The 18,336-nt window shown below is 51.3% G+C and overlaps 1 protein-coding gene across 9 annotated transcripts in view; it reads left to right on the top strand.

Annotated features, from left to right (window-relative positions):
* meis2a (Meis homeobox 2a) overlaps positions 1-18,336 on the top strand; it is an 89,558-nt gene that overhangs the window by 26,882 nt on the left and 44,340 nt on the right. For 4 of the 9 annotated variants that reach the window (XM_076299540.1, XM_076299543.1, XM_076299545.1 and 1 more), the window contains exon 8: positions 10,303-10,466. In XM_076299540.1, coding sequence (XP_076155655.1) covers positions 10,303-10,466 — 164 coding nt within the window. The remainder of the gene's footprint in view (positions 1-10,302; positions 10,467-18,336) is intronic. The other 5 variants (XM_076299541.1, XM_076299544.1, XM_076299546.1 and 2 more) reach the window with 2 other exon arrangements.

Genomic DNA, 18,336 nt, shown 5'->3' on the forward strand with positions numbered 1-18,336 from the left:
CAATCGCCTCTGCCTCAGCTGTTTGTCATCTCGGGCAGAATCTCTCGGCAGGGTCTGCCCATATCCCCCCCCCCCCGCCCCCCTCTTACCCCCATAGCCCTCTCTCCATGCCCTCCATTAGATGCCCAGCTTGCACTCCCACTAAAGACCCCACCCACCCACCCACCCACCCCCACACCCCCCTTTCCGCTCCTTTCACCACATTCCCTTCCCACCGAATTCCTATCTTCCCAGGGACAGGGCGAGACGAGAGCGGGGAGCTGGGGAGGAGAAGTGGGGTGACGGGGGTGGGGGCAGAAGGGGTATTAATGTGGAAATCTCCGGAGCAGAGGCCAGACCAGTAAGCGGGCGAGCGTGCCCCTGCTGGGCAGCCGTGGAGCCGGACATTCCTCCATTCCTTTGCAGAGGGTACAACTCACAACTGGCCTTGCTCTGCTCTGCTCTGTCCAGCCTATAACCCTAACCCTCTGAGGCACCTCTGGCCAACTCCCCCACTTCACCCCCCCAGCATTGCAACCTACCCCCCCCCCCCAGGCCCTTGCCATCTCCTGTAATCGTGAAAATTTCAAGGCAGGTTGAGAACGGGGTTATGGGTGATGAATTGGGTTTTTAGGAGAGCTCATTAGGAAGCCAAACAGAGTTTAGACGGCGGAGCGGGTCCACGGCACAGTAATCAGTTCTGCTCGCTTTGTTCAGCGCCTCCGGGACATTCTCCCTCCTCAGAACAACTTCATGGCAGTCGGCTGATGAGAGGGAGCTGGAGACAGACACAGAGAGAGAGGAAGAAGGAGAGAGAAGGAGAGAGAAGGAGAGAAGGAGAGGGGCTGCCGGGTTGAGGCTACAATCTGATGGTTGACTTGTTGATTTATAAACCTTTTAATTCATTTGCTCTCCCGTTCCCCCTCCCCCTTCCTTTTCTCTCCCACCAACACACACACACACACACACACACACAAACTAGTTCTAATGGTTGCTGCTGGAAAGCCCACCTCCACCTCCCGAAGCCCCTGGAACCTGCCGGTATCCGGTGGGCACGCCAGGCATGCCTGTAATAACTCCAAGGTGTCTCACACCCCAGCAAGTAAATGAGTTGTATTGCTCTTAGTTTGAAGTGTAATTGGGGGTAGAGAATTACTGTTATCATCCGCCGCTCACTCCTGCTGCAGCCGCTGCTGCTAACGTGGAGCAGGCAAGCGGGGCGGTGTTGGGTTTCAGAGCCCAAATGGGGGGGACCCTCCTTTTCTTCTGTTGCTCCTTCTTTCTCATGCTCCTCTATCTCTCTCTCTCTCTCTCTCTCTCTTTCTTTCTCTCTCTTTTTCCCTCTTTCTCTCTCTCTTGAACAAACGCCTTTGATATTCCCTTACCAGGGATTAATAAAGCCACGTTGCCGTTAGCGGGGTGAATCGGTGCTCTCTTTTTTTCCCTCCCTCTCATCAGCTTATGCCTTTTTAACATCTCTTTCTCTCTCTCTCTCTCTTTCTCTCTCTCTGTCCTTCCCCCATCTACCATCTCCCCGCTCATTTTTTTTTTAAGGCCGTCCTATTTGTAGTTTAACGAGGGAAGAGTGTAGCTTGATTGAGTGAGAACTGAGGCGGTGTGCTAGGCTAATTATCGTCCGCAATTTAATTTCTCCCATATTTTGACCCATTTAACAAGACATCAGGGTCTCTTAAGCAGAGAGACCGAGAGGGAGTGGTGCACAGAGAGTCAGGGAAAGGACCACGATTATTACAACCAGGCGGGAGGACCAGACGAGGCGCGTATTTGTTCCCATCAGGATAGAGATATCTTAGCACCGAGGGCAGGCGTGTTGGGAGGAGGGAGGGAAGATGTGTGAAGTGGTAAGGCCCCCGACTGAAGGGAACCTCCATCTCCGCCGTGCCAGAAGTCCATCCTTCTCGGGGAAACAGAGGGAGGCGGTGTGGCGGGGAGGTCTCTTTTGGCGTTGATGTTGAAGAGACTGGATGCACTTAGATAACCTCCGGGACCAATTAGCGCTATTTGATTTAGAGGAGGGCGGATGGTGGTGGTGGTGGTGGTGATGGTAGTGGTGGTGCGGGTAAAAAACAACAAGGCTGGAGAGAGAGAGAGAGAGAGCGAGAGAGAGAGAGAGCGAGAGAGAGAGCGAGAGAGAGAGAGAGAGCGAGAGAGAGCGAGAGAGAGAGAGAGAGAGAGAGAGAGAGAGAGAGAGAGAGAAAAGGAGGCAGGAGGAGGAGAGTCAGCGTGGCGTTGTTGTTCCTTTGGAGGAGTGCGGAGGGGAACGGGGTGGTGTTGTCAGCGAGTCAGTGAGTGTGAAATCTCTGGTCTAGACCCAAGGCCCTTCATTAGCCGCTGATCCTTGTCTCTGGAGCGAGAGGGGCAGTCATGGGCATCACAACGCCTTTCACCCCCCCCCCCCCCCCACACACACACACCACCCAAAAAGAGGAGAGAGAAGGGGGGGGGGGGCACTCTGCCGTCCTCTGCAATTTAGCCCTTTGCCATTCATGCAAATTGGATCCTGACATCTGCAACAGCCCCCCCACCACTTCTACACCACCATCACCACAGCTTCCTTCCTCCTTCCTTAACACATCTTTATTCCATTTCTTTTCACTTGATTGTTTTTCTCTCTCTTTCTCTCTCTCTCTCTCTCTCTCTCTCTCTGTCTCCCCAAATGATCTTCCCACCCAGTCCTTGGGATCAAGCTCTCCTCTGCTCCCACCCAGACACACACACACACACACACACACACACACACACACACACACACACACACACACACACACACACACTTGTACCCCACTGGTCCAAACACTACTGGCCGTTTGAGCTGGGGGTTTTTTTGACAATAAGATCATCACATTATCAGACACATTATCCAAGGAAAGCATCTAAAGAATGTTTTATTGTACCTTCCATGGTAACTAAAAAAAACCCAAAACAAACAGGACGGGACAGGTGGCAGTCAAGCCCAGAGTCTGGAGCCCTAAAGACCTCTCATCAGGAGCCCAGCGCACCGTCCACACACACACACACACATAGCTTTCAGCAGCTGTAATGAAGTGGCCCCTAAACAGTGGCGGCACAAATGAGAGCTTTTCCCTCTGACTTATAAAATCATCAGCAGCACCAACTGATTAACAAACTAATGAGCAGAGTGAGGCGAAGGGGTTGAGCGTGGTGTGTGTGTGTGTGTGGGGGGGGGGGTCTGGGGGCTGGAAAATCTGGCCTGCAATCAGTGGCCAGGAGCAACCATTGTGGCTCTCAAAGGCCCTCTTTATGGTGTAATTAGATAATTGTTGTTACAGGTAGCAGGTTAATTACACTTGTAATTAACCAGCCCTGAGCCTTTGATAATATACATAGCCAGGCCTCATCTAAACATTTTGGGTTATTGGCAGATGATTATCGCTTTGAACCTCAGGCTCCAGTGGACAATCCAGTGGTTATTTAGTTTTTCTTTTTTCTCCCCTCTCTCTCTCTCACTTTCTCCACTTCCCTCTCTTGGCACTCTTTCTTTCTATCTTTCTATCTACTTCTTGTCTCTCTTCACCGGCATTCTTGACTTGACTCTTGACTGTTGATTTTTTTAAGAGAGGGAAAGGGGGCAAGCAGTTCCTTTTCTGACTTCTCATGTCAGGGTGAAAAGGTAAAGCCCGAGCAGGTCTAATAACAAGGCCCTGGCCCTCTCTCCTGCCCCCTCCCCCACATCCCCGTAGGCCAGACCCTCACCCCCCCACCCCCCCCCCAACCTGCCCTCGCCCCCTCGCTCCTCTGCCTGCTGAAGGGCAGTGTGCCGTTGGCCTGGGGGCGGCGGTGTGGGGGTCAGCAGTGGAGACCTGTGCCTCTTTGGTGAGGCCGCGCATCGGCTGAGAGGCGATAGTTATCTCCAGCATTCCTCGGATGACAGAGAGAGATATGCGCCTGATGGCAGAGATGGAGGGATTGGGGAGGGGGGAGGGGGGAGGAGGAGTGGAGAGGAGGAGTGGAGAGCAGAGCAGAGCAGAGGAGAGGAGGGTAGGCCTGAGGGTTACTCTAAGGGCCGGGGGGGTGTTGCAGCGCGAGCTGGACTCGTCCTCCCACACGCAGGGCTCCCAGAGCGCCACACCGAAAGCATCTAATTAGAGCCCTCTTTATTCCACTTCATTTAGGAGAGCACACCCGGGCCTGCGCGCTGCCGTGCGGGTAGGCAGCTACACAACTGCATATTAGTCAGGACAAAGAGGAGTGGGGGGGGGGACAAAACAAAAAAACAACAGCCTTGCACACACTGGGAAGCACTCAGTCAGACAGTAACGCGCTTGCAGCCCAGAGCAGCAGCTGGATGGCTGCATCTGACTCCACGCTGGGAGCAGAGGGGGTGGAGGAAGGAGGAGCCCGGGTGGATGCTCTGTCCCCTTGTGCCTTTTCCAACTCAGGGTGGCAAGAAGGCGGCAAAACACCTGATGTTGGCACGCGCACGGGGGTGGGGGGGGGGAAAGGCAAGAAGCGTAATTGCAGCGGTAGGTTTCCGCCGAGCCGCTAACGACTCCCGACGCCGCGCGCCCAATTTGTCAGCGAGCGAGCGGTGTGTGTGTGGGGCTCGGTGTTTACCAAGCTGTTGTTTTTACGGTCCGGTGTGCTGGCTGCCACCACTGTTTTAAGCAGTACTCAGGAAATAATCACCATAAAAAGAGCCCAGCCACGCTGCTCGAGTGAACCGCACTCACTTTTTTTCCGCCTCTGTAAGATTCGTGTCGCAATCTCCCCTCATCTTGAGTTTTGAGTGTGTATTCGAAGGGGTCGGATACTTAAGGGAATAGGGCCAGCGTTTTGCATTTGGTTTATACATTTGCGCTTACTCATAACGTGTATGTGTGTGTGTGTGTGTGTGTGTGCATGAGTGTGAGTGTGTGTGTGTGTGTGTGTGTGAGTCAGGGTTGTCCTGAAGTGTGAATAGAGGTGCCGTGTGTATCAGGAACATGTGGTGGCAGTAGTATAGAGCTCAGGCGTGAACCTTGTGTGTGTATAATAGGGGTGTAAAGGGAGTGTGTGAGGGGGGGGGGTGTTGGACAAAAGAAAAGACCCCCCCAACACCACCGCAGCTTCCATTGCACTGGCGGCCATTTAGGGAGCTGAATGCTGATAAACGCTGCTTCTGCCGGCTGAAAAGTTCAGGAGAAAAGGGAGGGAAAAGAGAGGCTTAAAATCCCCCTCTGTTCTCCCCTTTTTACTCTCTCTCTCTGTCTCTCTGAGCGAATCCTTCTAGAGGGGGTTGGTGTGTGTGAGCGAGAGAGAGAGAGAGAGAGAGAATGTGTGTGTGTGTGTGTGTGTGTGTGTGTGTGTGTGTGTGCCGTCCGAGCGTGCAGTGAATGGACTGCTGGAGTGTGTGGGTCTTGTTTGTTCTCTCCAAGAGGGTGTGTGGATGCAGCCCCGGGTCACTGCTCAGTGCTGGGCTCACCTCCCGTCTTACAAACACCTCTCCCTTTCTCTCTCTCCCCCTTTCTCTCTGTCTCTCTCACTCTCTCTCTCTCATTCTACCCCCCACTCACTCTCTCCCCCGTAATTTTCAACCTCCACGCTGACTTTCCCCATGCCACCCTTCTGTGTCTAAGAGAAGAGGGGTGAACATGCTTCAATAGCTTCCCCCAGAAGGGAGGGCTCGTGTATATCTGTGTGAGGGGTGTATGCCAGAGGAATGTGTGTGTGTGTGTGTGTGTGTGTGGTGGTGTGTGTGTGTGTGTGTGTGTGTGTGTGTGTGTTGGGGGTTGTTGTAATTAGTCACTTTAAGCATAGCCTCTGCAAGGCCCTGCCGGCACATTCATGCTCCATTACCCTGAAACAAACGCCCGGGCTCGCTAAAGCGCAAATCCGCTGCTAAGTCACTCCCCAACGCACAAAAGTGTGGCCTCCTAGGAGGGTGTGCTTAAGAAAAAAAAACATCCTCAAACAGGGTGAAGAAGTCGCTGTTGTGTTCAGCTCTTTACTTTTTGTCTGTATGCTGTGTGTGTGTGTGTGTGTGTGTCTGTGTGTGTGTGTGTGTGTGTGTGTGTCTGAGTGGGTATGTGCGTGAGTGTGTGTGTTTAGCGTATCCGTATGTGTCTGTCTCTTTCTCATCAGAAAAAGAATCGGATCTTTTTTTTTTGCATCTGACCATGTTTTGATTGCAAAACGCATTGACGTTTTGGCATGGTAATGTTAGCCAGATGAGAATCCTCAATCCCCCTCCACCCTCCTCATCCGCCACCACAGACAGAAAAGTGTTCAGGGTTGTGGGAATGCCTCGCTCCTGGCCCTGTTGCGTGGCTCCGCCAGCGATGTCGTTTGAGGACGCACTGTGTTAGCGCCGTTAGCATCGTCCCTCAACACTGCCCCGGAGTGCTCCATGCCCGCCAGTCATGGAGCGTACACGCTCGTATCCTGAGGTCATTTGCATCACGCGGCCTTCGGCGGAGTCTGTAGGACACTGTGTACCACTCATCAGCATAGTGGGGTGGTATGTGTGTGTGTGTGTGTGTGTGTGTGTGTGGAGGCTCAGCATACTACATATAACCCTCTACACACACACACACACACACACACACACACACACACACACACATATGACTTATCCACGCACATCGCTCCTGCATGTGATATTTACTGACATGCCTGGCTTTTTAATGAGTGCTAGCATGGAGAATCATTACAGCACTGGGAAATATTCCAAATGCATATTTAATAAAGCTCCACTGGCAAGAGGGGAGCCATTTTTTGTTTGACTTTTTTTTGTTTTTCTTATTATTTATGTTTTCTTATTATTGCAGACCTAACATAAGAACCTACTCCCCCACCCACACACACACACACACACACACACACACACACACACACACACACACACACACACACACACACACACACACACACACACTCACACACACACACAAGCACGCCTACACTCTGCAATCTGGTGGCTTCTCGTCCCCATCCATGCATACAGAACGCGTGCATACTTTCATTGTGAGCACTTTAAATCAAGAGACAGAAGGATGGAGGGAGTGAGAGAAGGAGACAGAGAGGGAGAGAGAGGAAAGGGGGAAGGGAGGGATGGGGTCTCTCCCACTCTCTCTCTCTCCCCTCTGTCTTTTTTCGTCCTCCAAGGGCACTGCTTTTCCAAAAGTGCCCGGGGCTACACTCCAGCACCTCTCCTCCCCGAGGCCTTTCGCCTGCCTCCTAATAGCCATCCCCCATCTGTGTCACACGGGCAGATGATGGGACTCTTCCCCTCTCTCCTTCCCTTCCTCCCTCCCTCCTTCTCCCTTTCCCCCTCTCTCTCTCTCTCTCTCTCTCTCTTCCCTTCTCTCTCTCCTTCTTTCTCTTTCTCTCTCGTCCCCTCGTTTTTTTTTTTTTTTTTTTTTGCAGAGTGCACATCCACACAGGTTAAAATGCCAGAGTTGCCAGGGAACAGTCAGAAGCCATTAGCGTTTGGGACAATTTGCCCTGCAGCACTCCTTCTCTGGCTCCTAAGAAAGGAGTGGGGGTGGATGTAAATCACCAGCGCTCCTTTAGATGTAATGAGGTTCAGCAAGTTTTTCTTTTCTTTTTTTCTCTCTCTCCTTTTCTTTTCTTTCTTTTTGTTTCCTTTTTTTGTGTCTCTGTCTGTCTTTTGGTCTCTCTCTCTTTCTTTCTCTCCCTCTCTCTCTCTCGCTCATTTGATCCAGCCCATCATTTTTTTGATTATTTCCACTTCTTTGGTCTGGCCTTCACAAGCTCTGTGAGTCTGCCTGTGTGTGTGTGTGTGTGTGTGTGTGTGTGTGTGTGTGTGTGTGTGTCTGGAGTATATGTATCCACATTTCTGTGCATACTTTGTACTATGCATATTCCCTCTATGTGCACAGCTTGTTCACTTGCTCACATTGTTTGTGTACGTTGCACGTCTCTGTGCACACGTCTCATGTGTACAGTAAATGAGTCTGAAAACGAGAGAGAGAGAGAGAGAGAGAGAGAGAGAGAGAGTGAGAGCAGAGAGGCCCAGGAGTCTGGTTTCACCCTGCTGGGGAGGCCGAGAGTGCTGGCCTGGACAGGGGTGTTGGGGGGTGGACGTGGGGGGTGCTGGATGGGGGTAATGAAGTGACAGGTCAGTCTGTAAATACGCACGGGTCGCCCGGGCCCTGGCCAGGGGGAGGCTATCACATTGCAGTGAAAATGGAAACGTCAATAAAATGAATCTGCCAGCCTTTTGGCCACGGCTCCCCTCAGCCACTCAGCCAGCCGCTCTGCTCTGCTCAGCTCTGCTCAGCTCTCCCCGGCGCGGCCTCCACGCTACGCTGTGGCTGGGTGGCCAACAGTAGGCGGAGGATTATGGGAACACCACAACAACAACAACAACATTGGTGTTTTACACCCTACTCTCACCACCCTATCCCTCCTGGCCACCCTGCCCCCGCACCACCACCACCACCACCAAAACAACACTGACCCCCGCCGTAAGCCCCCCACTTACACACACACACACACACACACACACACACACACACACACACACACACACATAGAGCAGCCACAGCCTTCCCCCCCTGTTCCCGTGATGTTATTATTATTGAAGTGGAGAAGCAAACTGGAGAATTAGCAGAGCGTCTGGGTCGCGTTTCTCAGGAAGCTCCTCTACGGTCAGGCAGGGGCTGCGGCTCAGGCTCCCAGTTTATTGTTTTAGGCTTCCCCCGAACAAGGGCTTTTACTTAGCGTGGGATTTACGGCATTTGGCGCTAATGAAGACCCGGTCTACAATTACAACACACACGCTCAGCCAGGGCCCCCTGTCTGTCCCTTATTCCCTCATGTCCTTCAGACAAGAGCGACGGCTTCTTTAACTCCTGGACTGGGAAGCTCAAAGTCCACACTTCTCCATTTTCCCCTCTCTCTCTCTCTCTCCCTCTCTCACTCTCTGTCTGGGCTGCCTCTGCACTAATGATGTGGAGGCAACACACAGAACTGGAGAGAGGGGGGGAGAGAAAAAACAAGGGAATAAAAAAGTAGAGGGAGAGAGAGAGGGAAAGAAAAGAGGAGGAGAGGAGGGGGAAGGCCTCTTTGTTCTGTCCTTGTATTCTTCATTTATTTTGCATTTGATTACGCCACCAGTCGGATCCCTCTCCTTTCCGCTCCTTTTTAATGTTATTAGTTCAAATATTTATGCAAGATTATTGCTCGTATAGGTGCCTGTGATTGATGTCTCCCCAAAAACAGGAAGACATGCAAGTCTGAATTTTCCAGAATGTCGGGGCTCTGCAATGCCTTAGTGGAGGAGTTTTTCAGATACATAATTTAGATGCCCTCAAGGAAGGCTTTCAAGGCATTTTTGCCCAGGGGCAAGAAAAAATAACTATGACTGTTAAAAGTAAATCATTTTTGCTAATGCACAATTAATGGTGGAGCCGGGGAGAGAGGAGAGGGCCCAAAGCCGCCAGCCGAGGGCATAAAAAGGAGGCAACCTGCCTTGATATGCGTCCGGTCCCTCCTGATATCAAAGGCCAGTGGACATTAATGCAAGGGAAGCCGCACTGCCCTGTCATGCAAATCTGGGAGTAGAGAAGACGGCGAAGGGGAAGGGGTGTGTGTGTGTGTGTGGGAGGGGGGGGGCATAAGAGTATGGGGGTGTTCCTGGGGGTGTCGTGGGGCGGGGGGGTGGGGGGGTTGAAGGAGGTAGACGTGGGTCCATTATGTGCATCGGAGTGCAACAATGAGCCAACTCGACTCATATCCCACTCTAATTCACACACCCTGCTCAATTGTGTTAGCCCAGTATTCACTAAGCCGTGTGTATTTGTCTATGCCTGTGAGTCTATTTGCTTTTTTTGGTTTCGCTCAAACTCGTTGGGTTTGCATTTCTTTCTCTCTCTCTCTCTCTCTCTCTCTCTCTCTCTCTCTGTGACGTGGCCATCTCTCTCAAAACAAGTTATTCCGTTACGTCAAGTTGGCAAATCAAATTGAGTTAATGACACAAGCCCGACCTACCTTGCTCCTTGAGAGTATAACCGGTTCAACCCTCGTCTTCTTTCACCTCTGTATCCCGTTCTCTCCCCCCTACATCTATAAAAAAACATGAGCAAAGATAAATACCAAGCCTTTCTGAGCCAGTACTGTTTTGAACATGTTGCCAATAAGCAATTTTTACAATGTATAAAACTATGAGTATTATTATAATGTACAACAGTCACTGAAGTTGGTGCAATGTGTTTTTGGTGTTTGAAAGATACCAGTTGTGTGGGTAGCAGCTTTTCTTGTGTGTGTGTGTGTGCGTGTGTATGTATGTGTATGTGTGTGTGTGTGTGTGCGTGTTATGTGTGTGTCCTGCGTCTAAAGTCCCCTCGTTTCGCTCAGGAGACGGCTTAGACAACAGCGTGGCCTCGCCCGGCACAGGTGACGACGATGACCCGGACAAAGACAAGAAGAGGCAGAAAAAGCGGGGCATCTTCCCCAAGGTCGCCACCAACATCATGCGGGCATGGCTCTTCCAGCACCTCACGGTGAGTTGCGAGTCTTCTCTCCTCTTCTCTCTCCCTCCCTCCCTCTCTCCCTCCCCTGCTTTCATGTGTCTATCTGTCTATCTCTCACCAACACACACACACCCGCACGCAGCACACAGTGAGTAAGCATACACACACCCCTTCTAATTTTGGCCTCCACAAATCCAAGGATCATCCATTCCATAACCGGAGTTTCGAGTTTTTGATCCTGCCATTGACAGGCATCGATCATTTGTCAGCTTCCAGGCTAAGATGACTGATTATGTACATGGGTTAGCTCTCAATGAAGCGCACATTGTTGTAAATGATGTAGTATCACACAGCATTGCAGATGCTCTATGTGGCAGTGTTCTGATGGGGCTATGCAAGGTGTTGTGTTCATCTCTACTCGGTTCACTTTTAGAAAATAAAAGACAAGATGTAGTTTAAAAAGACTTACAGAACTTGGTGAACGAGTTAAAAGCGCTAGTCAAAAGTGGCGCGTCGATTCGCCAGAGCGCGGCTCAAAGTGCAGCGTCTCATGAACATTTGATGCCACTTCTTTGTAAAACAGTCAGGAACAACCCTTTTTGTTCGGATGATCCCGGAAGCTCCCCATAGCTGTCTGTCTGTTCTGCTACATTTTTTTAATATTCATATTCAGGGAGCTTCAAAATATCCTGTCTGGCATTGAAGCTGGAGGAGGCTTGTGTTTGACTTGCCCGCCTCTGTGATACTGTTTGCTTCCTCTCCTCCCTCGGTGAAGGCAAAGCATATCACATCTGACAACTGTACATTCAGAAACCTAAACCCACAGACAAGGGGATGTACAGAATGAAATATGAAGCCACGTCAGGCAACCGTGCATCAAACCAGATCGAGTGTCTCTAAGTGCGGGTGCAGGCTGGGCTTTGGGTGTTCATATGCATCCCCAAGAGTGTGAGTGTGTGTGTGTGTATGTGCGTGAGTATGCATTCATGTGCATGCCATATGTATGTGTGTGTGTGTGTGTGTGTGTGTGTGTGTGTGTGTGTGTGTGTGTGTGTGTGTGTGTGTGTGACTATGGGTGTGTATGAGTGGGGAGGGTCCCTGTGATGCTTCCGTGGGTCAGGAGTCAGCAAAGAAGAGAGGGCAGTGCAGTGGGGTGAGTGTGTTGGAGTCACTCAGCCATAACGAGGGAGGGGGTCGTGTGTGTGTGTGTGTGTGTGTGTGTGTGGCTATGGTGGGGGTGTGCCACAGAGTGTGTGTGTGGGAGGGGGTTGTTGTGTTCCATTGCCCTCTCTGATGTCAGGACATTCTCAGTCGCCCGGGGATGTATTGATTTGGATGCGGAGGGTCAGATTGCAGCCGGGAGGTGGCCATCCGGGCCGTCTCCTCAGTACGCGGCCGCTCTGGATGGAGATGTGAACGTGGAAGAGGAAGCCTTAGACAGAAGCAGACAGATATCTAGAGTCAGAGACAGAGAGAGAGAGAGAGAGAGAGAGAGAGAAAGGGAGAGGGAAAGAGAGAGAGAGGAGATAGAGAGAGAGAGAGGCATGCCGGAGGGGGGATGTACCAAGTGGGGGCTGAAGCGAGGGAAGCCACCCCAGTGATCCGTGCTCTTAAGAAGGTCAGGTAGCCCCGGCGCCCAGCCTGCCCAAAGCCGCTCCCGTGGCGTAGCTCTGCCCTGGGCCTGATTACCTAACCAAAGACAAAATAATGAGGGCCCTGGCAAATGCGGCCTAATTGAAAGGGCTGCAAATCCATTACATATTGGTCAGGGATAATCGGGAGGGGTTTAATCACTTTTATCTATTCAGGAGCACTGGAGCTGTAACAGCCTGCACCCTGAACCTTGCCATGCGCTTATTATTCCCATCATTATCAAAATGACTTCACAGCTGTTTGCAGGCTACATCTCCTTGGCTGGAGCTCGAGCAGAACCTGCAAAAACGGGCTTAATTTGGGAGGCAAGTCGAGGTAGTGTGTGAGATGGAAAAAGAGCGAGTGAGAGAGAGAGAGAGAGAGATAAGCAGAAGAGTATAGACAGAAAGAAATAGGGAAAGACTGGGAGCTGTTTTCCCTTCTCTGCTTTTTCTTCATGTCTCTTTTTCCCAGCTCAGAGTTGAAATCAGACCACTGATTGGTGCTTGCGTGTGTGCATGTGTGTGCTAGTGTGCGTGTGTGTGTGCTTGTGTGTGAGTGTGTGAGAGAGAGAGAAAGTGAGAGAGGTGAAAGAAAGGAGTAGAGAAAAAAATATCTCAAATTTAGAGGCCTCCACAGAGCCACCTACCATGGCGTTTTTTTTTTTCACACACACACGAATACACACACATACACACACACACACGCCTCCTGGTTAATTTACTTGGCTCATACCAAGTAGAAAATGTCTCCTTTTATTGGAGGATCATTAGGCGTCTTTCCTGGAGACTGGAGGAATGCCCATCATAAGGCCTCTCACAGTTCAAGCGCTCCCCCACCACCACACAGCCTCAGCGATTCACTGGGCCTCCACACAGCCCTTTCCACCCATTTTCTTTAGAATTGTTTTAAAATTGCATTGAAAGCAAGAGAGTAGGAGAGAAAACGAGAATGAGAAAGAGAGAGAGAAGAGAGAGAGAGAGAGAGAGAGAGAGAGAGAGAGAGAAAGAGAGAGAAAAGAGTCCAGTTGCTTCTGTGCAGGAGGAGTTTTTCAGGCGTTTGGGTTTTTTTTTATTCATAGAAGCACTACAGCTTTCAAAACCCCCACTTTCCCCGTTCTTTAGTGCCTCTCCTGCTTTTAGATGTTTTCTCAAATCTTAATTTGTCCCTTTTGTGCAAAGGCCAGGCCGGACTTGTACAAGCAATAATCCCCCCCATTTAACCCACCTTTACATAGATTTGCTCTGAAAAAAAAGAAGCCTAATTGAATTATCCCCCACTACTCACTTGTACTCCACTATACAGCCCCTTACACACACACACACACACACACACACACACACAGCGTTCACACATCCCCTTTTATTTTAATTTGTGAAGCAAACGCATTTTCCATTTTGCGGGATGCGTTTATGGGGGGGGGGGGGGGTTGAATTCTCTGAGCCTTTGGCCCCTGAATGGCCTATTGCAGCATTCTGCCACTGGCCTCATTCATTAGCCCCGAGGAGCGCTGAAAAGGAGCAGGGCTCAAATGCCGCGGCCGTCGCACTGTGCTCCTCGTCCCCAGAGCCACGGGGGTCTCCCTACATATGTTCTCAACATCCAGCCATTGTCACCTATTCTGAAAGGCTCAAAAGGACCCCCCCCCCCCCGCCCCACACACACACACACACACACACACACACACACACACACACACACACACACTCCCCACCCCAACCAACCAACCTCCCAACCACCACCATCTCGTCTTTCCCTTACACACAGAAAAAAAAAAACAACACAGGGCCAACAGTAACAATTGTTGGCTTTTGGATTGAGCATAATGTAGAAAAACCCTTGGCCCCACTCTCCCCCCCCCCCTCCATTTTGCCCCCGTCCCCTGCTCATGCTGACCTCACACTTTCCCTGGGAGAAATCTCCGAGCGCCTTTCTTGACGACGCCATTGTCTTCAGGGGGAAGAAGATCTAGCCCCAGTTGGCATCTACCAGCAGTCTGAGAGGGAGAGCTGGACGTGACTGCATGTGACTATGCAGCCATTGATTTAGTCTGTTTGTGTGCCCCGCTGAAAGGGGTTCCCATACACCACGCATGACGTTTGACCCTGGCGTCACTTAATGCCCGCGCGTAATTGGCAGATCGCTGTGCGGATCAGCTGACCCGAGCCTGGCACCGGCGGGCCCGAGACGGCCTCTTCGTTCCTCTCTGGATTTTCTGGACGTCTTCCAGCCCCATTAGTAGCAAGGGAAATCCCAGACTGTTGGTATAAGCTTTTCTATACTACTGGGAGCTTATGTTATCAGAAAGGTAAACTTCAGTGTGCCGTGGATTTTTGTGCTCGGACCTAGTGGAATGGTATGGAGGGAGAGAGGGATAGAGAAAGGCAACGGAGAGGAGACAGATGGGTGATAAGGGCTTTGGAGGTGGTCACGTGAACTCCTCACTCAGCCTTTTGCTGAGGGAGGGGGGTTAGTTGAGGGGGGTGCTGAAGGTTGCCTCATCATTTGCTGAAGACAAACCCCTGGTTCTCTCAATTAGCCTCTTGGCGCCCCCGGCTTCCCTGCACCATAACCCCCTGCTCGCCTCTGCCAAGACCGGGGTCGGCCCCTGCAATGAAAACAGGAAGCACTCAGATACAAAGATACCTCTCCAGGCCCTCGGCTCGGGCCTTTTCACTGACGCACGGCTTCAAACACCAAAGCCAAATAAATAGGCCCCTTTGAGGAGGCCTGGGCCGAGACTGGGTGAGGCTCGAGTGGGGTGGAGGTGGGGGTGGTGTTGGGAGGTGGGGGATGGGGGGTAGCGTTGAGGGAAGGTAGCTCTTAGATTTTTTTTTTTTTCAGACATCAGACCTCTCAGGTTCGCCACGAGGCCTGGGCCGCTCGGGGAGGGGGGCAGAGTTGTGAAAGTCCCCAGCCAGGTGTATTGCTCCCTGGGGCTCATTGAAAAGGAAGTGATATATCCCTTATACCCTTTTTTCAGAGGCCTTGAAAACGAAAGAGAGCGAGAGAGCGCCACATAACGCGCTAACACGTGCTACTTATGAGCAAACGATGAGGTAGCATTCCGAGACCAGAGCGCCCCACGACTAACAATTAAGGCCCATTGCTTTCACTTCCACGGTTTCCGCCAATCAATTTATGACATTACACGCTCGGCGAAGGTATTACTGAGGGTGTGAGCTGTGACATTTTTAAAATGCTATTTTCCAGGAGCCATAAGCCTCTCAATGAAAGTATGTTCCTGTCCTGTCCCCTTTTTATGTGTCATTAGCCAGAGCGGCCGCAGCTAACCTGCCCTAAGTGGCGGAGCCGAGAGCTTGGCGAGCCTGTGGTTGCAGTGGAGGGGTAATGGAGATGATGGTCCGTGAGCAGATGAGCGGGTCTCACCTCAAACATCATTAGCACTGGGCAGACACCGCGGGAGATGGACGCCAGTGACTGCTCGCTGCTTCCACTGACACATTAGTCTCCTTGATAACAGGATGTCAGCTCCAGGTCAATCCCTTAGAGACAGAGCGCAAGAGAGGGAGGGGAAGAGAGAGAAAGTGAAAGAGAGAGAGAGAAAGTATCTTACGGTTCCTTGTTTTTTTTTAAATTAAAATAAATGAATAAAACCGAACTAAATGAGGTTTGTACAGGGGAGCGGATGTTTGCGGCCGTTGGTAAACAAGTTTGCTGTCAGTTTCAGAAGACACCCGCCTTGTTTGAGTAGACTAAACATTTGCCCTGCTCTGTCCAGGCCCTGTGTGCTGGCCTCTAATCCGTGTGTATTGTTCCATCTCCACTGCTATTAAGCTAGTAGAGCACATCTGCTAACAGTTTGATACACACACGGCTCCTGCCTGGTCTCGCATGCCCCTGTTTGGTTGCAGACCATCTCAACATGTGTCTCCCCCCCAACTGCACCCTCATGTCATATTTCTGCCCTCCATGTGTTTAGAAAGGGTCTCTCCGCTGCTCTCCACAGCTCTTGTTTTTGGTCCACGGCAGAATGTCTCCAGCCTTGCTGTGTTTGGTAATATTCTCGGGCATTCATGGGGCGGCGGTTTCATTTCGGCCCCAGCGAGGTTGTTTTGTGTGGCTCTGCCAGTGGGGGAGGTGGGAGTCGGGGGGGGTTGGAAGGTTTTTTCGCCAGGAGGTCAGCAGGGTTCAGGGCTGAAGGAGGCCCACACACTAATCTGTCATGTGCTCGTTTGCCTCCCAGCCCAGAAGTCAGCTCTCCAGTCACCCGTGGCAACCCAGGCGACAGCTCGATTCAGCCGCCACAGCGGTGTGTTTGTGTGCGAGCCTCTGCCTGTGTGTGTGTCTGTGTGTGTGTGTGTGTGTGTGTGTGGCGGATGTGGTATTGTTTATGTTTGTGGCTCCGTAGTAAAAGAGCATAATTATGTACACACACGTGTTTATGAGTTGGTTATGAGGGGCTTACTAAGCTGGCCTAATTACTGGCAGTGGTGGTGGCACAGGCAGAGTGAGCGACTGGCTGTGTGTTCTGGGAGTCGCTGAACTATTGGGTAATTACTGAGAGAAGGGGGGGTGGGTGGGTGTGGTAGTGTGTGTGTGTGGGGGGGGGGGGTTGGCCTGGCCTGGTCGGGGCTTTTGTCAGAGGCGCATGTTCTAATGCCTGCTGCCCAGCGACCCTGCAGCATGGATGCATGTCATCCCTGTCTGCCATCTGCTCTCACTTCCTCTCTCACTCTCTCCCACAACCAGCAGTAAACACCAGCAGGCTCCAGCGCAAGTGCTGGTGGAGGACTCTTGCCATCTTCACAACAGAACCAAGAACTCTTTAGAAATAGAAGAGCTTACTTTTATCAATCCCTTTAAACACGGAACAACAATCCTATTTCATGTGAATAACAGTGGCTTTCCACAATGACTGGGAGGGCAAAAGAGGCACGCTGTAAGCTAAGAAGCCCATATCAAGTATCCCTCCTTTTCTTTCGGGCTATATAATTATATGAGAAGCCACATCAACCATTGCGTTGCATGTCAAAGCCTTCACAGTAATTCCCTGTAAAGTATGTGTGTCGAGGAGTTATGATTGACAAAGCCCTGTTTACAGCCTGAACACTGCCATCGCTCCCCAAGAGCAGCTCCTGAAGCTTTAGGACGTAATAGCCATGAATTGTTTCACAGCGAAACATCAGATCGAGTCGCTGTGGCCTTTAATCCCGATCTGTCATAGTTCCTCTTCAAAGGGCGGATCCACCCTGGCACTAGTAGGGCCCACTTAAACGTGCTTGAGTGTGGTTTGGAGACGAGTGGGTGGCATGAGGAAACGGGCTGTCGCTCGGAATCTGTTTTGGCATTTGTGGATTTTTAGCCTCTTCACTCGTAAAGTCCGGCGTTTCAGAGTAAGCGGCGCCTTTCCAGCAAATGTGAGCATGTGCCGTCTTTGTGTATTAGTGTACAAGCACCTGTAAATGCAGGCAATTGTGAAGGGTTTCTACTTCTTGTTCTGTTCCTCTAGCTTTCCTTTATCGGCTTTAAATATCCATCCTCCCTGCTGTTCAGATCTTACCGCTTGTTGTTTAATGAACTAGCAGAAATGAGTGCTCCTGCTAAAGGTGTGTTTACAGCACGTTCACGCTGTTTGGAGATGATTAAGTGGTGCGAGACTCTAGAGAGGCAGCCAACACAGAAAAACACACAAACGTGCGCGCACACACACACACACACACACACACACACACACACACAAACAAACACACACACACACACACACACACACACACACACACACACCAACCCTAGCGGCAGAGGAAGGAGGAGTGGAATTCTAGGTTTTTTAAAAATCTCTCAGCTTGATGGAGTCTCCTCCACCCCCTACCACCTCGCCAACGTTAACTCTTCTGTGAGCCGCCGCTCGGTCACAGCCATGATGTGGGTGGGACGGCCCGCTTGTTGTTGTTTTTAATAGAGGGCGGGGATGAGAGGAGAGAGGGGAAGAGGGCAGACAGAGAGCCTGGCCGCTGCTGTGTAAGAGGTGACTGCATGTGCCGTGACCCCGCCGGGAAGCCAAACAGAGCTGGAGGCTCCCGCCGAGACGGTCAGATTTATAAACTCCGGCTCACAGCTCCTCCGGCAGCAGCAGCCATCATGCCCCCCCCCCCCCTCCCACACACACACACACACACACACACACACACACACTCTCACACACCCATATACTTGGGTATATACACTTGCCAAGCCTCCCCTGTAACACTGAAACCTCACCGCTGCTAGGTGGAACACCAGAGAGTCTAAAAGAAGCCTTCTGCTC

The sequence above is a fragment of the Alosa pseudoharengus genome, unplaced genomic scaffold (assembly GCF_046254945.1).
Source record: "Alosa pseudoharengus isolate Yale_2024_CS ecotype anadromous, Long Island Sound unplaced genomic scaffold, YU_APseudo_1.1 YU_APseudo_1.1_scf_22, whole genome shotgun sequence".
NCBI classification, from domain to species: domain Eukaryota; kingdom Metazoa; phylum Chordata; class Actinopteri; order Clupeiformes; family Clupeidae; genus Alosa; species Alosa pseudoharengus.